We start from the raw sequence: 25,177 nt of genomic DNA, 5'->3' as shown, positions 1-25,177 counted from the left end.
TGACTTGCTTGTCAAAAAAAAAAAAAAGAGGAAATTGTACTGACAAATGCTCCGTGTAATATGTGTTACTTTTGGGGTGAAGGCGACGGGCATCCTAAGCTCCTCTGGAAAGGATTAAACTTGTGTGGCACTCCAAATAAGTAATGGAAGGGGCTATAAGGGACCATTCCAATTTGTCTTTCAACGTGGTTTAGCATATTTGAAAAGTATGCTGTAAACACTGGACTGTAGTCCCATTTTATTTGTGATAGTAAAACATTCAGCTTTATGACCATAATGGCCTAATATAAACAAACAGAACACGTCCCTCCACCTCCCTGCTGAGTAGTAAAGGAAAGCCAAAAGTGTGCAGGGGCCTCTCACAGGAAGGCACCTCCGAATGCACCTCTCACTCATTATTTCACTATATGTGAACCTCTGCCAATCAGTATTCATGTACCAGTGGGTAAATTAGTAACATGTCCTGCACAGGTATTTACTGTCAAGCGCAAATTATATTTTGCACAGGAAATGAGCTTATTTCTCAGCATATATAGTACTTTTTGCTCCATGTTGCTTTCTGGGGAAGTTACTTGGGTGTTACTTGGGCAGATCGGTGCAAACACCCATATTTTTGGAGGCAAGGTCTGAAGCCTGATCTACTAAGATATGCAGACTGGACTTTGCATCAAAAACCTAACACCTCCTTGAAGCAGCGACTAAAAGGAGAAATTTGTTCATTTCTCCACAATTACACATGTGTATGGCAACACAGTGCACACATGCAAGTGCATGCTTCCACTACAAATTGTATTCTAGATGGCATGCAAACCTATGTACCACTTTGAAATGGTTGTGTCTGGATCTAGGCAGCTTTTATAGCTCAAAACACATATGTCACCATCAGTAGGCCAATGTTTATAATTGTCTCTTCGCTGCGCTCCCCCCCTTTTGCAATGCGGCGCATCAACTTTGGTTACAGCTTTGCATTGTGCTAAAAAATAATAAATCTACCACAGAGAGCCTTATTGGGCTTAAAGTCCAGCTCCAAACATTTCAGTTAACCTCTGAGTGATCTAAAAACACTAAACACTTTGCAATATAAGCACTACAAAGACTCTTTCAATGACTATCACAGATTTTTGGGAAGAGTAACAGACTTTCTTTAAGTTAAAACTATCCTATGAGAGCCTCATCCAGTTTATATATGAAAACTGCAAGGAGAAATGGAGATAGATTTGAACTACCACTCTTCATAAAATCTTTGTGTAATTAGAACTTGTAGTGATACCATAATTGGTAAGTACACAGTGAGTGAGTTGGAAAGTATAGTGCATGCAATGACCCAGTTAGTGCCAGATAATGATATAAAGACGCACCAGATTTAAAATCATGGAGAAAGACTGCTGGGGTCAAAGGACCCAGTGGTCCTTCAAGGAGTAACAAATGAACAGTTGGGACCAAGGCATACAATGAAAGCAATAAAAAAACATCAAATGAAATGTCACTGCAAGGGCTTCTTCGATCTTGCCCTTGACACTAGCAAATGGTAACAACAGCATTATTTGAATGAAACACCACAACCATATCTGTATGCTAAAGCCATATCGGGAAGTAAGAAAATACACATGCTTTCCTTAAAAATCATATTCTGGAAAGATTGTCCAACATCTGGGGAACAGTTCCCTTGGAGAAGGAGCGAGCAGGGCACAGAAAAACGGCGAATTACTGAGCACCTTCATTGAGATCAGGTTGAGGATAGGGATCGCTTGGAAATTGTCTGCAGCAAAGTCAGTTGCAGCTTTTGACACATTGAAAAAAATAATTACCATCATCAACACTTAAAGCTTGCCAAGGAACAATTCTGAGGGTATATCTGTTTCCCTCAGGATCTTTACAGTGTAAAACAAAGTTAAGCATTTTGTGGAGCAAAGCAAACATCAAGAAAATAACAGATTTTAGCACTCTCATATTTAACTTTGTTAGTATTCAGCAAGCTAAAAATATTCTCATATCGGTACTGTTAATTATTGAGCTCAGTAATTAGTGATCTGAGCTATCCAAGAAGCAGGGACACAGGGCTCTCTGAGATAGTTCACTAGGAATTATATGGCGTATTGGGTTTATCAAGGACCATATGTTTTGTGATGCAGATGATATAGCATCTTCAGTGACTTTAGCGGTGACCTGCTTTTTCAGTAAAGTATTCAAGCTCCAGTTTCCCAGTAAGCGTGTTGACACTTCTATCATCATTCTCCATAGTATTTTTCAACTCCCTGCCAGTAAAACTGGGCAGTCCAGTCTCCCAGCCTTTATTGAATGCCAAAGATCTGGTAGCAAGGTTGTTCATTTCTGAGGCCTGATTGTGTGGTAATGCCTTATTTGCATAATAATTGGCATGAGAGTGACTGCAATGTCCTACAAGCGGTCTGCTGGACAATAATGGGTAGAGTTTTTTTTTTTACACAAATTGTTAGGATGAAGAATTTGTCAAATGTATTGTGAGCCCCTTGATGGTATGAAAAGGTTGGCCCATGACAGCCCAGGGGGGGGGGGTTTGGGGGAGGGTGATATCAGCAAGACGCTTTAGCTCAGATGCCCAAATGAAGAGCAGTCTTATCCCTTAATTTGGGAATCAAGCAATGGACATGAATATTAGCAACAATGCAGGTAGTGTAGCAACATTGCAGGGTGTACACGTACACATAACAGAGCAGTCTGGCTGCCATGTCACAATCGGTTCTCAAGCAAATGTGTCTATTCGCTCAAGATGGGCCTCAAATACCACCTTGATACTGTGCCACTTTAAGGAGGGGAGGATTATACACCCAAGCACATTTCTACATTGTTGGGTTACCACAGAACAACAGGCTAGACTTACAGACATAGCAGAGGTTCATCAAAGCACCACAGTTCCTGTGCTCTAAGTGCCCCACATGCATGATCCAGGACAAAAACATATGGGCTTCGATGTAATGTATTTGTCAAAATGCAAGTAGTGACTCAATACACTGGTTTTCTTGTTGTGGGGTGAGGAGATTTTTGTCCAGAGTGGAAGAATAGAAGTGGCTGCTAGCAGAACTGTGGTTAATAACTGAACAAAATGGTTTACGATCTCATACTGAGAGGTATTGGAGGAGTCCTCTAATACAGCAGTGACAATCAGTAGGGATATCAACGCTAAAAATATTGGCAATGCAATTTAAAAGACAGTGAGCATTGGAAGGAATATTATTCCACAAGGATCTCAGACTACTCTAAAATTACTGTTCATTGCCTGCTGCTATTTTACATAAAAGTACTTTGCATATGTGTCTTATGAATAGATCTTTTCATAAAGTTGCTTACTAATGTGGTTGTGCATTTTTAAAGGAGACCATTCTTCCTAACCTGGGTTGCATGATGATGTTTTAAAAAGTTAGCATGAAAGAGGTGATGGAGTGTAAATGCTATCCAGGATTACAATCTGTACCTATGAATACAAATATGTCTTTATGCCTCATACAATCTTTATTTTAAAAAATACATGCCATCTTTATTTTTGACATTTATTATATATGAATCTTTCTTAATTGTTGTCCACAAGATTAAAGGGCACATTCCTTGAGGGTCAGTATTCTTTTTCCCATACAGAAAGGAGTCAGCTTTAGGGCGGAAGGATAGTCTAGTGGCTTAGTTCTCAAGTTCAGGTATTGTCTATTAGAGAAGCTCCAGGTTCTAGACGTAGACAACGCTATATGCCAAAGGAACAATATAGACAATGTGAATCAATATTGAGGTTTTGCATTTCCTGGAAAGAAAATCCATTCATAATCACAAAAGTCTCATGAAAACTCCACAGTACAAGAACAGAAAATGTAGAAACCTACTCCCCCCCCCACTGAGTTCTTCCTAGCAAGCAAGCCCACCATGCAAACTCCTTGACATACGAACAGTGTATCAATGTTGTTCGGGTCAGGAAATCAACACCCTCACCCTGGAACACTTGCTTACTAAACAGCAAGTCAATGTAAAACTTGAAAAATATGTGACCTCCAGGAAGATTAGTATTTTGATTTAGGGGCTGTTTTAAAATTTGATGGACAGGTTACTCCATAATAACACCAAAATATAAATTCCATAATATCCTGTGGGATTTATATTTCAGTGGATGGGATATCGTTCACCGTTTAGACAAAGTAACCCGTCCACCAAAATCTAAATCTGGCCCTTAGGGTCTACCCACAGATTGAGCGAGAAGTCCTATATTTAATTTCATGGGAACTGATATTTCAATATATCAAACAATTGTAGATTGGACTATAGATTGACTGAAAAGAGTTTTATTACAAACAAAGGTACTATATAAACAAACTGCAATATTTATTACAAAGGGTAGAAATGTAGTGCATGATGTCAAACAAGGGATTTAGTCTCCTATAGCACCTTCACCTGAAATTTTTGGCCATTTTTCTGCCCATCAGATGCTGCTTTGAGTTACATTCTGGTCTTAAAAGTATGATGTAACACTTGGGAAAAAATATGCATGAGACTAATGCTAGTGTTGATGAAAGAATTGCAAAAATCTCCATGGCCACCATATATTTTCCCTTAGTGCTAAAGTAAGCTGGAACAAATGAGAGCCAAACGCTGAGGAAGGCAAGCATGCTGAAGGTGATGAATTGTGCTTCGTTGAAGGTGTCAGGAAGTTGTCTCGACAAAAAGGCCACAACAAAACTGGTACTGGCCAGAAGCCCAAGGTATCCCAACATGCACCAAAAAGCAATTGCTGATCCCTCATTGCATTCTACTATCATTTTTCCCGGTTGAGCGATGACATTATAGTCTGAGAAAGGGGGTGACAGATTCAGCCACAAAGCACACAGAAGAGCCTGAATGACTGTGCAGGCACCAATGACTGTATACGAAAGCTGGGGCCCAATCCATTGTGCCACGTTTATGTTGGGTTTGGTAGAATTGAAGGCGATGACCACCAAGATTGTTTTGGCCAAGATGCAGGAGACACAAAGAGCAAAATTGATACCAAAAGCAACTTGACGGAGGAGGCATTTCTCTGGAGTGGGGTAGCCAATGAAAGCCAATGAGCAGAGAAAGCATAAGGAGAGGGAAAGAAGTAAGAGGTAGCTCAAAGAGCGGTTGTTGGCCTTGACAATGGGGGTGTTTCTGTAATTGATGAAGAGTGCCAAAATCACAAAAGGGATAATTGAGAAAAAAATGCACATTGTTGTCAAGATTACTCCTAAAGGTTCAGAATAGGAGAGGAATTCAATCTTCCTAGGAGTACAGAAGTCCCTGTTCATATTCGGCCACAAATTCCAAGGACATTTGGAACACTCAACAGAGTCTGAAAAAATAAACAGTAGATTATTTTAAATATTGGTATATGTCAGATTTTAAAAAACCAGCATAGCCATTGCTGCTGCTATTCAACACTACCCACCAGTCTGATTGGAAATCTCCCCTTGAGGACAAGGGGCACAACGAAAGCAGCAGATAGGCTCTCCTTCTTTAGCCACTTTCCTGAATCCAGTGGGACAGCTGGGACTGCACACAGAGGCTGGGACCTTTCATAAAAAACAAACATTTCAAAGTTATTAAGACTTTGAAAACATATTTTGAAAGAAATATATGAAGAGCATTTTGAACCCATTAGACACACAGTTTGTTTTCTGTGTTAATGTCTTAAAAAAGGATATTTTTACAGTCCTTAAGTTGTAATCACCACCTAATAGCATCTACTTTATTGTGCATGGTGAGTCCCTAATCAATGTGCTCATCCTCTACCACTACTGCATCTATTGCACTCTTATTACTGCCTTCCATGGTGAGATGAAACTGCATGGTCAAACCAATAATTCTGCAGTAGCTTAAGAAGAAAGAATAAAAAAATAAATAAATGACAGGTGGAATGCTTAGATTAATCCAAGCTACTGGTATTTACTCTCATCTGCATTCAAATTCATCATTTCCTGATCACGCTGCCACTACAGACAGAACCCAAACTTATGAAAATCAGCTATAATTCTGTTCAATAGGAACAGACTTTCCAAACGTTCTAGGCCTCTTCACTTCCAACGGGGAATGCAGGCAAAATCAGACTGTTTTTGTGCCTTGTTGGGTCTTGCCAGTCAGATGGAGTTTGTCCAATGGGAAAATAGGTAGGGGACGCATGCCTGCACATACTTGTGAACTCAGGTCACTTCATTAGTAAATACATAACAAACTGAGGGGTGGAATGAAATAATTAATCTCTGATACTCTTAATTACCATGGCGATGCTGTGCCATAGTTCTGAATCCACACAGTTGGTTGTGCTCCCATCATTCAGAAGGGATATGGAATAGTAAATAAGGGTGGACTGTCCTTTTTGGGGCGGATTTGCATATGGTTGGTCTTTGTAATGGTACAAACAAGCTAAACCATTATGAACTAAATACACAGCCCAGAGAGAATATCTTTCCATCAGATTAACTAAAAAATTCTACTGATCAAATTTTTGGATATTTAAGAAGATTCAGATTGACTGACGCCACAAGGACTATCTGATGTTCAAATGTAAAGCTGATGCTCTCAGTAACTTAACTACCAGATCAAACTTCTTTGAAAAAAAAATTGTACATAGAACATGGTAAAGATAGGGCTTTCCTGTGGCTCCTGCTCAAATGACATGCCACTTTCCCTGAGGAGAGAATCCCCCTTAAGCTTTTTTTTTAGTACACTTCTTTTTTGTATCATGTTAGCTGCCCAATTTCTGAAACCCACATCCATACGATCCCCTTGATGTCTATAATAAAAATGTACCTTATTGTGGCATTTCTTACCTGTGGGACTCCAGCTGCCCAGTGGATGGCAGTGACATTGATGAAAAGGCTTTTTTCTTGAGAGGCACTAGAGTCATAGCTTCCAACCTTCACATACTTGAGGGTGCCCATGGCGCTGGGTTGCCAGTTTACAATATCATAGAGGGCTGGAATGTTACCGTTCTTATCAAAAAATATCTCATCTCCCATTTTATTATGAAAATGAACATTCTTGACATAATGAAGAAGCTAATTGGTGCAAAAAAGAGAATAATTGTGTGAATGCCTATTAAATTGTGAGACATACGGTTATTAATATTTGATAGCAAAAATGCGAATTGCTTTAGGTGGGGGGTGAATTGCACAAGACTTAAGTACATGTTTCCTGCGCATATTTAGAGTATTTCAATTGACTTCAGTCTGATGTCAGCAACACACTATTAAATATATTGCATTAACATTCTTCTCTTCTTTATAAAATGCCTTGATGTGCTTTAAACAAAGTCTAGATGGCTGATCACTTCATAAAGACTATTTGTCCCCTGTTGTATAGTAGTCATTTTGGACTGGTAAAAAGATGGATAGATTGCTTTCTGGTGAATTTTTAAATAAAAAGAAATCAATTTGTCAACAATATAGAGTACATGTACACTACAGATACAGTGTTCTGTCATCTGTACCGAGAAATATGTTAATGTTTTACAATTATTATAACTGTGCTTTAATCCTAAAATAAAAAAAACTTAGTAATATAATGCGAGCACTTATAAATGACTACATCATTTTCATGGCAAACTTGGACTAAAGAGTAAATAGCTCCAAAATGTATATTATGATAACTGGTGCCAAACCAAAGGCAAAATACACTTTTTATGCAGAAGGGCAAAAGCTGACTGAAACTCTAATGTTTTGTTACTTGGGGATACTTTTTGATAACAAGAACTTGTGGACCCAATGATAGTCAACAGATGTGCACAAATGGAGAAGGCTATAAATGGGTTATGCTTATTTACAGAGAAAATAGGTTTTAAAGTGAAGAAGGAACTTCCTAATATAAACAGGAGCAAGGTTGTTGCTGTGGCCTCATACGGTGCAAGGGTATAGGGAATAGCCAGTACACAAAATTTGCAAAAAGATAAGGACTCATTTTTCCTTCTCTTCCCCCCAGCACGTCAAACTAGGCAGCTCATGCGGAACTGGGTATGGGAACTGGAAAAGATCAGCTGAACTAACATTTTCAGTATAAGCCAATAGAAAAGAGAGAACTGGCACAGGCTATAAAACCATCTGTATAATGTTATAAAAATCTGATTCTTCAAGAGGGCTTGAAACCATATTTAACAGTGGTTTGTAACGATCAGCAGAGAATCATGTTAACCTGATTTAGGGTAAATAAGCTCCTGTTGATGAGCTTTCCAGACAATTGTCATTTTGTGTCTGAACTATCATTATTTCCGTGTGACAATATGTCCTCAATTACTAATTTGCACATTATAAAATGTATTGATTTTTAAAACTCGAAATTGTAGACAATGCCTCCAACTCTTTTATTCTTATTATAAATACATCCCCCGCATTTATGCTGTGCAATATCTTCCTATTTGTGGCAAGTTTTGAAGATCAGGAATAGTTTGCGGGGTGCTACAATGTCGGAAAATTCATTGTAAAAATTAAGGGGCCGATTAGGATGGCGGACGGACTTGCGTCCGTCCGCCATCCCAGAGGTGGAGGGACCGTCCGCATGGACTGCGGAGGTCCCTCCATGCAAATCAGGATGTGACCGCCACCCTGGCGGTCACATCCTGGATATTTAACATTGCGGCGGTTGCTGCTTCAAGCAGCACCCGCCGCAATGTTAAAAGTGCATGTGTAACATTTACATGCACAAAGCGGCAGGCACCGTGCGGTGCCTGCCGCTTTGTGCATGTAAATGCTGTGGGGTACCATAGGTACCCCCCATGTGCACCCCCCACCCGCCTACGCCCTGGGGGCCCGCAACGGGCCCCCAAAAGCAAAAGTACACATGCTTTTCCGCGGCGGTTTTGTTTACTAATGCTTCCTAATTTGGCTGACGGTGTCTGATAGACACTGCCAGCCAAAGGAGAGCTTTTCCGCCGCGGTTGTAATCCGACCGCGGCGGAAAAGCAGCGGACAGAATCCAAGACCCACCAGCCATCGTAATGCGGCGGTGGGTCTTTGGTGACTCCGCAGAGGATTTTCCGCCTCCTCCGGGCCGGAGGTGGCTTCCGCCGCCCCGGAGGAGGCGGAAAATCCTCCATCATAATCGGCCCCTAAATCTGGCCGATATAATGTATTTTATATATTTATAAGATACATGAATTATGTTTTAATTGGTTTGAAAAACGGTTTTTACTGCGTACTGTACTTTTATGTTACTGAAAAGTAACAAATAAAGCTAATTGACTGACGGACCTAGTAATACAGAGGCAAATTAAATGTACAGTTCCACCAAAGCCTTTCTGATGCCCCTCATCCATGTTAATATTTTTTCTTGCACATTTTCACAACATGAGGGCCTTCAGACCTTGTTCCAATTTGTCATACTATGATTGAACAGTGCAACTAAGCTGCTCTCCATCTAATCTTTTGCACCATATTTCACCAAATGTTCTGCTTTTTGCTAGGAATTGTTTCTTATTTATGTGGTAAATGGCATCGCAAATTAGATGATGTTGTTTTATTGTATGTAATTTATAGATTACAAATCCAACTAAACCTATGATTGGTATTTTTTGACTAAGTATTGTTTTTCTGTTGGTGTTCTCATCCTGAGGAAATGGCCATTGGCGGTTGAAAAAGCATGCAAGTATGTACAAAATATAGGTTAGGTCCTTAGTTAGCAATTACTACTATGATAGTTGTGATGGCCTCTATGAGATACCTCGTTGGACTATGTGAAGCCTCAGACAATATATTTACTTACACATTTACATAGTTGTTAGAAAGTTAGATTTTATTGTCTCTTTTACTGTGTTTTGATGAGATTTCTTGCTACATTTTAAACTTTGGTTAGTATATTAGCTTAGTAGGAATAAATAACATATCTCCAACAAAAACATGTTCTTTGAATTTCAAGGGTTTTGTAATGTTTTATGTACGTTGATCTTTCCCAGAAATTTGTACACTGTAGTGTAGGTACTGTGTATAGGTTGCGGCATTTGATATTGCCCTTTGCTAAGTAGCCGCGCAAGTAGTACTTATGGTGGAAGAGTTGTACAGAAGTTAGTAGCTAATGTATTTCACAATTTTCCAGCTATCTGTCCTAGACAGATTAGTATATAGTACTTTACAGAGTCAGCCCTTGTCAATCTCAGTTGCTTGCTTTTTGTTGGTGACTTTTCTCCAAATTATGTGCTTGTCCCTCTCTTGGATCCTAACTTGTTTGTCTGCCTTTTTGATTGGGTAGGCTGTAGCCTTCCACTGCTGAGGTTGTGGAAATTCTGGTTTTTCTCTTGTTTCTGAATGTCACAACTTCTTTGGCACACCGTTGGAGTGCCTGTCTTCATTTTCTGAATGTGCTGCCATTACCCTATCTAACCCCTACCACCATGCCTTCCAATTCTCCATGATAGAGTGCCAGGCACCAAGTGGCAGCCTAGATGATTCCTGGGATGTTCTTTTATCCTAGCCCTCATCCCGATGTTTCTCTGTGGTACACCAGGTGCCAGATGGCAGCTTTGGTGATGCCATGAATGTTGTTGCATTGCACTATCTAGGCGTGCCCCTCCCCCCATGGTGGTAGCTCCTATTGCCCAATGGGCATCAAGGCGCTTCTTGCCAATCCCTTCAGAATATCTGAACTTGACTAGATGACAGGGTCAATCATAAGGAAAAAGGCAGATTTTCAAGGACTTACTAAATGGCATATGCTCTCCATACTGGTCAGATGGGCGCAGGGGGTAGGGTGTTCCAGAGCTTGGCCATCGCTAATGAAAAAGCTCTACCTCCCCATCTCTTCCTGTGCACTCTTGGGGTGACCAATAAATTGTGACTTGCCGATCGAAGAAGTCTACTTAGGGAATACCACTCAAACATGGATTTGATTCCTCCCGGTCTTCACTGGAAAGTGCTTTGTGAACTGTACCTGTGCCTTTGACATGCCCTTGAAGGTGATCCATATCTGTACAGGGAGCCAGTGAAATTCTTGCAGTCCTTTAGAGAGGGTCATTCATTTAGGGATGCCTAGAGTCAGTCTGGCCACTCCATTTTGCATCCGTTGTAATTTAGCAAGAATTGTCTTGTTGGTGTTCAGATACAGTGTGCAAGGCAATCCTAGATGTGATTAATGCCAGGTCCACCTCTTTCCATGCATGGGATGTAATAAAAGTGATAATCTTTCGCAGGATTCTAATAATCCAGAAGCAGGACAACATTGTATGATTAACCTTGAGATCCAAGGAGTGGTCAACATCCAGCATGACTCCTAAATTTTTCTCTGAATTGGTAGGGTTGGGCAGTGCCCCCAAGCTGTTGAGCCACCATTTATGGTTCCATACAGATGCGTGAGTTTCAAACATCAATACTGTTCAACTTGAGGCAGCTCATGCTCATCCATGCAGCCACTGGCTTCATGCATTTGCTGAAGTTGGATGCTTTGGCTTCTATATCTTTAGAGATGGACACAATGATCTGTGTGGCGTGGGCATACTACAAAATCTGCAGACCATAGGAGCGGATCAGTATAGCTAGTGGCATGATGTACAAGTTAAATAACGTGGAACTCAGGGAGGATGGCAAACTGCAACTGTTTTGTGACCGCAATTGCAGTTGAAAAGGAGTCATACATACCTGGAGGACTCGCTATTAGGAAGGGACGCACTCAGAACGCCCGTTCCTAATAGCGACTCGCTATTTCAATTTTGCAAGTTGCAAGTAATTTGAGACTTGCAAAATGGGAATAGTACGTGGCCAACTCGTTTTTTGTGGTCGCAAAGGGGTCTGAAACCCCTCTGCGACCGCAAAAAACAGTCATACATCTGGCCCACAGATCAGTATAGTCAGTGGTGTGCTGTACAAGTTGAATAATGTGGGACTCAGGGAGGATCCCTGAGTCCCTTGTTATTCAACGTGTGCATCATACCACTGGCTATACTGATCCACTCCTATGATCTCCAGGTTGATTAAAGCAACAGCAGCAGCCAGCCATGTTAAAAGTATAGAAAAACAATGAACATATTAGTTTCTATACTTTCAAGATGACCGCTGCCGCAACAACAGTCTACACATGAAGACGCAACCCATGTTGCATCACACAATGTGGTGACCATCTTGCTACTTTTTTTTATTGGTGTCTTTACTTTTAACATGGGCAGTTAGACACTGGCAAAGCAGATTGCGTCCCTCACTCAACATTGGCAAAGCAAGGCAGATTAGCTTTACCAGTATTTGTTTTCACTGTAATTCACAGAGAGAAGTTGTATTTTCACCAAGAGTGAACGTCCCCTGATAGCATGCCTGCAAACATAGTGTGCACTCAGTGACTCATGGGTCCTTTCTCCCTGTTTTAGTTTTGTGTAAACTCTTTAAGCATTGTTGAGACATTTATCACTATGTATCAGGGTGGAAATATTTTTGAAGTGTGGGAACATATGTTTGCTTCAAATGTTGAATCAGCACTTTGAATGCTATCAGCCTTCCAGAGCTAAAGATGTTGCCATGTATATGGTTTTGTGATGTCCACAATCCAAGGGAAGGTTCCTGAACCATGGCAAAAAAAATCTGTGGCACGGTATGAGAATTAAATTCAACATCTGCTGACTTGGTAGTAAAGTGCATAACACATTTACGTTACAATAGTTACTTTTGAAGAATTTGCATAGGCTTCAAATGGTCATTGGGCAAAAAAGAAAATTCATTGAAAAAAAGTTCAGCTGAGTGTGTGGGAGATGCCATGGCCTTTTCCTAATGGCTAATGTCAGAGACCAGGGAAAGTCAACATCTAAATATGTGGTTGTGCAGCATTCTTAGTGAAAAGGTCATTGTCTTTCCTTAAACTCCACAGCATAAACTATTAAGGGTAAAATTATGGCCTAGCATATGTCATTAAAAAAAACCCTCTAAAATGTATTTGATTCAAAATGCCTACCTGCCATGGCTGGAAATTCGTGATGTCTGCACAACTTCCCAGATGGAAAGGACCCTGCCTATGCCTGCAGGATGCAAGGTTCTTTAAAGCCAAAGCAATGGCATAGGCAGCATTGTAGACATTGTATGCACCTCCTAGGTTGTCGTCATCATAGTAAATAGTCTTAAGATCATCCAGTTTTTCTGCTCCTGTGCATTGGTAGGTTTCATTTTTCAATGAGTCAATGCTTTCTTCAATTGACCATGTGCATCCAAATGCTTTTTCCCAAAAAAATCTAATAAGGGTATCATTTGGTAATCGTGAAGGGTGCATAATGCTGAGGTGCTCTTCAAATCCTGTCATCTCCTTTTTATGGATTGCAAATCCAATAGTACCAGTGAGAATTTCTGAATACTTCTCTGCAGATATCAGAAGGGATGTTGACCATGATTCACTTGCAATCCAAATCTTACCAATCACTCTCTGTCTTACAATTTCATCAAGAACAGGGGCCAGCCCAGGGTCACTGGCAAAGAAAACAATTGCAATGGCTGAGGATTTCATAATCATCCGAACAATGTGGAAAGCATTCTTGTCAGCTCTGCTGATGATAATGCGCTCCTTAAAGGCAACACAAGCCCCAGCCTTGATCAGTTCTTCATGTAATATTTGAATACCCTGTTGGCCATAGTCATTGTCTTCAGCCACCAGGCCAACCCATGTCCAACCAAAGTGTATCAACATCTGTGCCAACCCACGGGACTGGAAGTCATCACTAGGGATTGTCCGAAAAAATGAAGGGAATTGGTTCCGGTCACTCAGTAGGGGACTTGATGAAAAGTAACTGATCTGTGAAAGTAAGATTCAGAGAAGATGAGAAATGGCAAAGTAGTAGACCAAGCGGAACGCCTGACTCTATCCAACATCATAGATTATGTGGTTCTCACACCTCTCTGCACTGATCATAAGGAGCTCCATGTTGGCCAAAAATGCTATATTGTAGCCCTTATCTCACTCTTTACACTCCTTTCCATGTGAAATCCCTAGGCATATGATAGTCACCTCAAACATGAAATGTAAATAGGTCTTTAAAAACGAAAGTTTAATTGGACTCATAGTCCAGTGTACCTGCTATTTCATTCAGTTATGATGTACTCAAAGGGTATTTTTGCTACTTTCAGTGCTATTTAAAATTTGGCAGAGTGGTAGTCTTATTTAGGAGTGGCAGATACATTAGTTTACACACAGTGGAGTCTCATCTGGTTCAGGTGCAAGTAGCCTATGTAAATGTAAACCTAGTAGTACTTTTATAGCACACGAATCATCCCATGGGGCCTCTCGGCGCTTGTACGCGTAACGCTGTGGAACCCTTCCTGGCTTTTCCCTGTGAAGTTTCCACACCTGGGCACCCCCAAGGTGAAGCCAGGCATCCTAGCGTTGTTGGGGGCGTTGTCGAGATTAAGCAAGCTATTGCCCAGAGTTGCCGAGTGGGATCCATGAATTAGAATAGGCACCGAGGCGAGAATTATACGGTCCGAGGAAATTGAGCCCAAGACCAGCCGAGGCGGGAATTGAACCCTGGTCCCGGGCTGGACCTCTGCATCAGGGTCTGCCGGTCTAACCATTGAGCCACACTTCTATGACTCAGTGGAACATATGACTGAAGTTCTCACTTTGGCACTGGGTTCATGCTCAGGCTGGACTGTTCCCATGAGGCACAGAGTTAAGACAGATATGCATATGGCTGGGTCTGAACTGGGGTGGTGAAGTGGGCTACAGAACAATGATGGATTCAACCCAGATCTGTGATTGTGGGTGATTGTCTGAAAAGTTCAGTGCTCCGTCCATCATCTCCTTGTGTTTGCTTTGTTTGCCCTGAGTTGGCAGGGTATGCCCAGACGTGATTCTCTTGCTCACCATGCCACTGGATTCAAGCTAGCCTGGCTGATGTGGGGTGTTACCCCAAAGCCGGTCCCAGGATGCTTGTATCCGGCCCAGGGAGGACCTGGCTTGGGAGTTCAGGCTGGATTGCTCCCAAATATAAATATATAATGTGTCTACCCAAACGGAAAAGGATTGAGCCAAAAAACGCAGGGACACATGTCTGATCTCTGCCACCGGCCTCCATCTTTGTGTTTGTAGATGCTCATAGTGGTCTCATATAGGGTCTTGTCTAATTAATACTCATGGATTAGGATGATTTGGACCCTTTCGCAAAAAAATTACTTTTATGCTTTGGGTCATTAGTAGAAGAGTAACATAAAGAAAAACCATGATGGACGGCTAACAGATTAATAGGTGTAACATTTCCGTATGGTGCATTGGGAAATACTATTAGTACACTGAGACCCTTGTTGATAATTTTCCGTGTGATTATAAAACAATAGAGGGGCTGTGTGGTAGAGCATCATGACTTTAGTTAAGAACATGTGTTTTAAAGAATAAGAGACGTTTTTCAAAAATGGAATTTCATACGTGACGAGAAGCAAAAATGGAGAAAACACAGGTGAAGATGCTCCATGTTTGTTGCAGGCTGAATTCCCACCTCCTGGGAAAAAATATTTTTGTTTTCATGTTGGAATATTTCTAGTAATAACATCAGCTTTTGCAGCCTTGCATAACCTTGAATCCCAGACACATTATCATGTGAATTCACTATTCTCTTTTATAGTGTTTGCTCCTCGTACTATCAGTCAAGATGTTTTAACAAATATGTACTATTACAGAGCACTTAACAGTATGTTGGAGCACCTTTTCAGTTTATTGCAATAGTTTGCTCAACATTTTATTTTAACATCCCCAGTAACTGATTGGACCATCGAGGGACCATTTTTAAGAGCCAAAGGCTTTTAATAAGTTGGTGACAAAGAGTCTGGACTTTGAATCAAATGTTTGGAACAGAGGTGATCAAAATGTACAACTGCAGGCTCAGGACTGAAGAACCGTAACACATTTCAAAAGCCCACGAGGTAATAAAATACATTTAATTTAATATATGTATATTATATACATATCCTAATATGTGGCCTGGATTCAACCTACTTCGATTTACATCACAGGGGCGTTTACTTGTGACACAGTAAATTGCACTTTTGTGGCTCCTTCCATACCGCAGATTGTGGTTGTATTGAAGTCTTGAAAGGTAGTTCCCTGACAAAAAAAAATGTAATTAATAAAATCTCCTTATTACAGGTGACTTGTGACACACATAGTAGCCTGTAATAAAGAAATTACATAACCCCTCAACTGGTATGACTCATTACAGTCGAGGTCTGACATTTCATTACCTTCTGCCAGAGCCAAGAGGAAAGGCAGTTCACAGAGCATATGTACAATTTGAGTTTCAAAAACAAAAATTAAACATGGTGTTTCCTTCTTCTGTACAGTTTCTCCAGCTGAGCAATGATAAGCAGAAAGGAGGATTTTATGGCAACATGTTTCTCTAGGAAATTGTAGGAAAGCAGAACATCTCTTCATGTTTCTACACATTCTGAGCTACAGTGTTTTTGTTTAGAAAACAGACTTGAATTAAACTAATTTTAATATCTTTTTACAACAAATACCTCACTGCTTTTTGGGATGTTTGACTTTTCACTAAAGATTTACCTTATATTCATGTTTACAACTATCCTATCTCTTTCATTTGAAAGAGCAGCACCCAAGGGTGTAAGTGGTTTGCAGGAAGGGTGATGGTGTAACCATGTATTATAAGAAATACAGTACTCCTTGCAATACATCACAAGAATATTGCAAGTCACCTTGGAGACCCATGATCTTATAAAGGAACTAACCCTTTGGCCTTGTTCCTCTATATGGTCATGGACTCCTTGGTGACCTGCAGTGTAATCAGAGAGTAGTTTGTCCTAAATACATATGTAACTTTCATATATTGCTTTTCCTGAATTGTTTAAAATGTTGTTCTTCACATGAATGATTAATATGATCTGGTAATAAAAGATTGGGCCTGCAATAGTGCTTCTTTAAAGTAAAGGTCTGTGTCTTTTTCATAAATCTTGACATGGCCTTTTGTAAAGTCCCACTGGCAGTATCCCACTGGCAGCATTTTAGGAGAGTTTTGGATCTCTACTAATCGTATAAGAATTCTAGGCTTTAGGTAGATAGCTCCTTTGGTTTATGTCTCATTCAGTTTTGTATTTCTTCACCATCTAGCCTTGGCTTCAATCACTTTGAATATGTTTCAGTTTCATGTTTATTGTTACATCATAGTTTCTCCCATTCATTTCAATATCACACATCACTCATTGATGTCCCATCAATTGTATTGATGTGATATAAACCTCCTGTAACAGATCCCCATGTATTCATACCTGGGGGAGCCTATAAAGACCCAAGACCCGGGCTATGGCAATGGAACACGATGATCCACCATCTCCAACCATTCCTGCGATGTCATGATTCCGATTCCGATGACACTTGTAATTTGGAACTGGCCTCCATGAACCTGTTAGTGCCCAGAAAGTTCCTTCCACAGCCCGTTGCCTTGTTAAGCAGGAGTCATAGATATGGAAGCCGAGGGTAATATTGGGCAAGATGTCAGGGTCTCTATTTATCTCTTCAACAGCAAACACCAGGGCCTGCAGCCACTGGTAATTTAGCAAACCAAACCTGGGAAATTACACATCACACTTGAGAAAAAATACAGATCATTCTGTTGAAAAGCTTGTGAAAGTCATGAGAATTTGTCACTTGAATGTGCATTTTAACAATAGTCAGTGATGCTTGCTGAATAATCCCCTAGCATCCACAATGAAGTGCGTCCGTTGAAGTTAATTCTCAAAATTAATTGCAATTATATTTATGTAACAGAATGTATGTGCATGATCAAAGATGAAAGCTTTGGCCATGTCTGTGGGATGCTATGAAAGAATTAGGAAGTGCATACATTGTAAAGGTTTAAATGAGCATCCCTGCATCTCACTCAACTTTCCAGGTACCAGCCTCAAACCCATATATGTAGAAACCTCCGTGCTTCTAGCGATGGTCCCACCACTATAAATAAGGTAGGACAACCTTCACTGTCAACTGTTGGTCTTGTGGTGGAACAATTGCGAGGTCAGAGATTTCCAAGAGCAATGTCAGCTTAGGTCACACCATCAGAAACTCAGAGGTTCCCAGATACAAAGTAGAGAGAGGGGAAGTGAAAAGGTGATGGGGCAGGAGCACCAAGATTTTACAGTGGTGCTACCGCTCTGCTAAACTCTAAATTAGCCCCAAAATATATTTTATTAAGATATTTCAGTGATGTCAGATGTGGATAAAATGGTCATAACATGTATAAAATACAGCAAATAAATGTGTAATATTTCAAAAAATCTTGCATGACCATATTTTGAGCTTATTCATAGGTAATCAATCTACATTTTTTTTCTGAACATTCAGTTAGTGAGAGAACAGGCATGGAAGTACATGAGCTCACATAAAAGAAATACATATTAAATCTTGAGCTGACCTCGAAATATGCCTTGTATTTGTGTTGTACATCTAAATTCAGCTGAGTAAAATCTTTTTAGGACCATTTACTTATAGGTCCTGCATATCCTGCATTGACATCGAGACTGTAGTTGTCTGGCAACAAGTGTGGGACCTATCATAATATACTAACAATGTTTCTTTCATGCCCACTCCATTCCTGCCCTTTCTTTTTAGTTCAAAGGGGATGGACCAGGTGGTTTCAGAGGCACAAGGTGACCTTGGAGACTTGCCAATCTGAAATGGTCATGTCCTCATGCTGCCATTTCCAGTTTACTTTAGGAGGAGGAGACAACTAAACCCTTCTAACCTCTAGCGCATCTGAATGCATACTTTATGTATATTTAATGTCACATATGATGTAAGCATGCAAACAGAAAATAGCTTCTGAAATCTATCTGTTTCCAACTCAAAAACAGTTGGACGCTTTTAATGTTTCGTTCAGCACTGCCCACACTATAAGGGGCATGGTTTAGAGTCAGGCAGACAGTGTCTTTCATTGCAAATGTGCTAGAGTATGTTGCCTAACAAACCCTTGGTTTTCCTGTCTCATTTAGAGATGGATGGGTGGAACTTAATTATCCCATCGACAGTGAGTATCACTTCACAATTACAAATAACTATATTACCATGCTTTGTTTTGCAATGGGAAGGTTAACTAGCTAGAACCAAAGGGGCCACTATTTGCGCCATTCGAAGCATTAGAAAAAACAACCTTAATCCATGCTCTTTCCTTGGAGGTATGTTGAGGGCTACTGTTCTTAAAGCATGTTTTTGAGGAAAACAATTACTGTATTACTCTGGCCTTCTGGAGAATATTTTAATTCAAACAGTATTAGTGGATGTACACAGTGTTGATTAAAACACATTTTGATATTCCCACTTGCACAATCTCAATTCTGCACTGAATCTGAGTTACATGTAAGGAGATCAAATAGCCGTCAGTGCTGGGTTGCTATATACAACTATTACTTAAATGACATGCTGCTTTGCTTAGAACAGAAGCTGCATCGCCATTCTAGGACTGCAACACTGCCATCTTCTCCCCATATACACATGCATATACTGCTTTGTTAAATGTCCTCCTGTTCTAGGGACAGCATGGAGCCTACAGTCAGTTTTCAGTTTGAAAAACGTTATTCGAGTCTTACGAATCATAAAAGTACATAGTTACAATGATAAAACAATGCATAAAAATTATTCCATAATATATTTAGCAACAGCCAAATGTGACTACACGACATATAGGTTTCGGAGCAGGAATTTCTCTAACCTACCAGTTTCTTAATACCATTCCAGAGCTAACAGAATAAAATACTTAAAACTACTTAAGGCCCTGTTTCCCAGTTTCCCTAACACAATTCATAGTGTTTCCTGACGCTCAAGGCAGTTCTAATAAAATTTGACTCATCACAACCAATAACGGCGCTGGGCAGAGATCGTAAATAATTGCAACCATCCTGGTATGAGCAAGGGGCAAACTCCATCAGGATTGACTATCCGCTATATGTATCAACAAACCATTTTGCATTTCCTAAATAGCGAATTTTAAGGAATCGCTATTTAGGAAATGCAAAACGGTATGTATGTACAAAATCGCTTTCCAATAGCGATTCCTTAGCATTCCTAATTTGAGATTAGCAAATTGTCATTCGCAAATTACCCCTTCATTTCCATGGGCCAGGAGGCCCATAGGAATGAAAGTGCAATTTGCAATTAGCAATTTGCTGATCGCAAATTAGAGATTTTTCCAAGGGTGCAGGAGTGTCTCAAGAACACCCTGCTGCACCCCTGAAAAAGACATTTGGGGGCATATGGCGCACATACATGCCCTAAGGGCATGTATGGGCGTCATATGCCACCTTTGGCTTTTTTCAAAAAAGCTTTTTGATAAGAATTCGCAAATTACCACCAACTAGAAGTTGGTGGTAATTTGCTAATCCCTAATGGCATTTTTTCCATAATATTTGTTTGATACATTGCATTTAAGGAATCGCAAAATTTGCAATTCCTTAAGTGCAATCGCAAAATAAGGATTAGCAAATTTTGCTAATCCTTATTTTGCATCAAACTTGTTTGATACATTCCATTTGTCTATTTAGCATTCGCAAAGGCCGAAATTCGCAGAATTTCGGCCTTTGCGAATGCTAAATAGCTTGATACATATAGCGGCTAATAAAAAGTGCCCTTATATCTTTATATAAAGTGCAAAACAGCATAAGGTGCATTGTGCTTTGTTTGGCTAAATTATTACATGGATAGGGAGTCAGTCTCTCACACCAACTCACCTGGATAGGAAATGCCACAAGAAAGTGCAGTGTGCCGAGACGAAACCTTGTCAGAAGAAAGCGAGAATGTTTGTGGGTGCTAAAAGATAGATGAAATTGTTGATGATTCAGCGACCCATAAAATGGGGTGTCATCATCCAGGTTAAATGTGAATAGCTGATTATAATAGGCATTTTTAATCATTGATTTTATATTGGATGGTATGCCAACAGGATTTTCAAAATAATTACCTAGGCCAATCTTACTTAGAACATTTTTAACATAACAGAGCCAGGGAATAGACGATATATTTCCTAATTCTAACAATCTCTTATAATCGCTCTGGTGAACGAAAATTCTTCTGATGACCACACTTTCCCCCATTGAATCAGGGGCGCAACTTTGACACTATCTTCAACAAAATCCAATCCCACCTCTGAGTGACAAAATTTTGTAGAAGAGCTAATGGGAACCATCTGCAATCTTTTTCTAAATTTGTTTTCCAAAATTTGCAATTGACTCGTTTTTTTACTTCTCCATACACGTGCCCCATAAGTTGTAACTGACCGACATTTTGATTTATATAGGGTAAGAATTTCTGCCACTGGCTTATGCCCCAATTTGCACGCAAAGCGAAACAAGCCCTCTATGATTCTGCTGGTCTGTTGGGCCCTAGTCACAATCGTATTGTCCCAATTTAGTTTGTTGTTAAAAACATTTCCCAAATATGTGAAAGAAGGGATGTTTTGAATGGTTCTACCGTTTACCACAAATTTCCTCATTTTTGTATTTTTCAGGCCACAGACCATGATAAAAGACTTGTTCAAATTGACCTTGAGATCCAAATCCGTCACAAAATCAGTAAAAGCAATCAGGGTCATCAATACGGTGTTGTCTGCGTATGACAACAGGGGAACCAGGTTTCCTCCAATTGTCGGATAGTCCAAATGCTGCTCTATTAGGAATTTCTCCACCCCATTTGTATATAAAAGAAATAAAAAGGGGGCCACAATGCATCCCTGTTGCACGCCCTCTGTAGATATGATGGACCTAGATTTCTCTCCTCGTGGTCCATAACGTATGAAAACAGAGGTGGATAACTGCATCCTACATAGCAGGGTAATAAGTGCCTCCTCAAAGCCCATGTTCTCCATAAGTAGCCATAGCTTCCCCCTATTAACTGTGTCAAATGCGCTGGTTAAGTCCATGAAGGCCAAATGGATCAATCCTCTCTTGGCCTTCAGGTACTTACACATGACCAAGGACACATTTAGCTGTATTGTGAGTGGGAAATAAGCCGGACTCATTAGCTCTGAGCTTGAGACGGGCAAGAATTACCCTTCCAGGACTTTGCATGTTGCGTCAATTAGGGAGATGGGCCTGTAACAAGTGTGATCATTCCTAATGCCCTTCCTATATATAGAGACCACCACTGCTTCTTTCCTAGTGTCAGGCATGCAGTCCACTAGTACCGATTTAAAAATGTTTGCCAACAACGGTGTCCATATTAGGGGATTACCTTTGAGCATATCTAAAGGGACAGCGTCTGACCCTGGGACTTTTGCAGAGATGCCCTTCATTAGTGCGACTTCTACCTCACCAACCGTAATGGACATACTCAGTTGGTTCGCAGTTGCGTAGTTAATGGCTAAATCTTCTTTTTGGTCTTCCATTGAAACTCAATTGGGAAAAAAAAGAGAAATGAACTACCTATACATCTTCAGTTATTAATGATTCCATATTCCTAGCCTCATCTGTGAAAAAAGTTTGATTTATTACTTCCCAGAAGCCTCTGGAATCCTTGAGGGTACCAGCTCTCTCCACGTCATCCCAAGCAAGGCTTCTTAACTCTTCTTTTCTCTTCCCAGTTACTAATTTATACGTTTGTCTTGCGTTCCTAATTAAATCCCCAGCGCGAGGGACCATGTGCAGAGCTTTTCTGAGATCTTTATGGGCCTTAGAGCATGCAGCGTTAAACCAATTTACTTCCTGTGGTTCTTTTCTCTTTATAGAGCTAGTATAATTACTAGCCACGTCTCTACAAATGTCTTCAAAGCTTTGTGTGACCTCCTCCGGGCTAACAGCATCTGATAGACATATCATAACCTTATCAATGTTAGATCGTACAATATTCTCTTCAAATTCAACAGGGTTTATTTTGCTCCATTTTAATGTCACCCCCTAGTTAGAGATATAATGTAAGTGGAGGTCATCACTATTACCCTTTGCTACCTTTATTTGCGATTTGACGATCAGAGGGTTATGATCAGTAGTGGGGTTGGGATCCACCACAAAAGTTTCCACTATATGGGAGAATTTCCTGGAAATCAATATGCCTACTGTCATAAATCACATAACTGTTGCATCTTTCCATTCTTCCAAATTTGAATGTTTTCTATGTGGTTATTGCAATTGAGGTGTACCTCACATATCTTTCTGCTTAGACCTAGCTATAAACTATCACACCACTCCTAAACTCAGGATATGTATTTCTAGACCTGAGTCAACATCGTACCCTTGCAATCCTTTATCAGCAACTAAAACATGGGATACAGAACGACAATCAGACTGGTCAAAGAGCGAGGAGAACGCATGTTAATTTTGGATTGTTAGGAAGATGATAAACAATTGATCAAGTAGAATTAGCCATATGTAAATGACTGCAAGTCAGAGCTGCTGCTCTGCTGCCATGGAGACCAATTCACCCTTTTATTTGTATGACCCCCATCCATGGGCATTCCTCTAGCTTTATCTAAATAAATCCTAAATCTAAGCGTAATTGTGTGCTTCAACCTATACCAGCTCCCCCAGAGTAATAGTGCCATGAAGGCGATATTTTCCTTCGAAGCATCTTCTGTGAAATCCTGAACCCACTATGCCACAGTTAATCTCCCACATCTTTTCATTGTCTGTCTCCCATATGGACTACTTTAATTGAGATTTACACAAGCCACCTTGTCAAAGTGGTTACCAAACTTCAAGGAGTTCTAATCAATGCATGTTGAGCAAAACTTTGCTCAAAGCTCAAGAATAACATTTCTTGGCAGTTGATGACCCGCCATTGGCTCCCAAAAAAGTAAAGTATTGAATGAGGATACTATGCCTTATTTACACATTATTATACCTTTGAGGATCACTGCATCTCCCTAGATTAATTGCACCATACTACTCCACCATATCTAAATTGGACTACCACAACAGAGCCCCTCAACAATTTGCCAAGACTCAAGCCATTTGGTTTTTAAACCTTAATAGTTCTAGGATCATCCTTGTGGCACTCGTCACGCATAACTCTTTCACAGAAAGCAGACAGCAGGACATTCAGGAATTAACTCAATATCATCTGTGCAGAAATACCTCAGATCTTTCTCATGACTATATGTCCGATTATCGTCTACTGAACTTTAGGCTGATACAAATATAGGGGCATATTACCAACAATAGCGATAATTATCGCTATTGCTTGGTTAGAGACAAAATATTACCGCTGAGCTGTGGTGATTTTTATCGCAAATAAACCTTGGTATTACCAAGGTTTATCGCAAATGCGTTAAAAATCGTCCGCAATGCATAAATATCGCTGAAAAGTCAGCGATATTCATGCATTACCGAGCTAATGCTCTTAGCCATGTTATCCACCTCCCATTGGATAAAATGGCTAAGAACTGCTCAGGGCAGGTGTTAGCTTTTGGGGATATTCGCGCTTAGCGCGAATATCTCCATAAGTTGGTAATAGGAGATAGCGATGTTAGCGACTGTTTCCAGTCGCTAACATCTTGGCACGCCCACTTTGCATGTCATTAGTGATAAATATCACTGATATGCAAAGTGGGGCCCAAGATGGTCGCTATCTCCTACTAGCTGTCGCTAACTGGTGTTAGCGACAGCTAGGCAATAGGGAATTCATTTTATCTCCGCTTTCTTGGCTTTTAAAGCCAAAAAAGCGGAGATAAACCCCCTTGATAATATGCCCCCTTGTCTCCTAAGTCTCACTTACACAATTATTGGTCTACGGGGTGCAGATTTTCTATTATTTACTCCAATGGACAATATTTTTGTAAACAATTTTTAGAACAGAATATTATTGTCAGAACATATTCTGACAACTATATTCTTGTTCCATACCCTTCATCATCCTTTTAATGTCTTCACCTGACATTGATTGTCCAAAGCATCTAGAGTTAAACAGCTTAGTGTTTACCTATTTCATTGTGATAATCAACCCCTTCCAAAAAATGATGCATGGTGACTGATTCAGTGAAACTGGTGGTTGGACCTACCCTACTTCGAACCGGATGACTATGTTGAAGACAAAGACAAAATAAGAATATCTTACCTTTGGCAAGTGATTGGGGGAGGATTTTCTGTGAAGTAGATTTCTTCGTAAAGCATGTCAGTATGAACATTAAAGATCCCACCAATAATAATATCTCCATCTTGTGACAGTCCTGTCACCTCAGATTCTTGCAGATGACACATGAACGTAGTAGTCTGGTCAACACACTCTGGCCACAGAGAGGTTATTATTAAGCAGAGGAAGGTGTTTGTGCTCGAAG

At 40.2% G+C, this 25,177-nt stretch overlaps 1 protein-coding gene across 1 annotated transcript; it reads right to left on the bottom strand.

Annotated features, from left to right (window-relative positions):
* Nucleotides 1-4,406: 4,406 nt before the first annotated feature.
* On the bottom strand, nucleotides 4,407-25,100 carry LOC144797940 (extracellular calcium-sensing receptor-like). Its single transcript, XM_078668744.1, has 6 exons — nucleotides 24,958-25,100; nucleotides 17,193-17,490; nucleotides 12,886-13,713; nucleotides 6,801-7,028; nucleotides 5,420-5,543; nucleotides 4,407-5,323 (listed from the first exon to the last, which is right to left on the bottom strand). The coding sequence occupies exons 1-6, from the start codon at nucleotides 25,098-25,100 to the stop codon at nucleotides 4,407-4,409; spliced, it is 2,538 nt and encodes an 845-aa protein (XP_078524870.1).
* Nucleotides 25,101-25,177: the final 77 nt, after the last annotated feature.

Source organism: Lissotriton helveticus, chromosome 12 (genome assembly GCF_964261635.1).
Source record: "Lissotriton helveticus chromosome 12, aLisHel1.1, whole genome shotgun sequence".
Lineage (NCBI taxonomy): Eukaryota > Metazoa > Chordata > Amphibia > Caudata > Salamandridae > Lissotriton > Lissotriton helveticus.
Note: the sequence above shows the minus strand (reverse complement) of the source record. Positions and strands in the feature narration are given on the sequence as shown.

Bases quoted from the DNA above. Each gene is read 5' to 3' on its own strand.
- LOC144797940 (XM_078668744.1), bottom strand. From the start codon at position 25,100: ATGTGTCATCTGCAAGAATCTGAGGTGACAGGACTGTCACAAGATGGA. The intron at 5,544-6,800 runs GTAAGAAATGCC...TTTTTATGAAAG, and splicing joins GGGCAGCTGGAGTCCCACAG to GTCCCAGCCTCTGTGTGCAG. The intron at 5,324-5,419 runs GTGGGTAGTGTT...TTATTTTTTCAG, and splicing joins GGAGATTTCCAATCAGACTG to ACTCTGTTGAGTGTTCCAAA.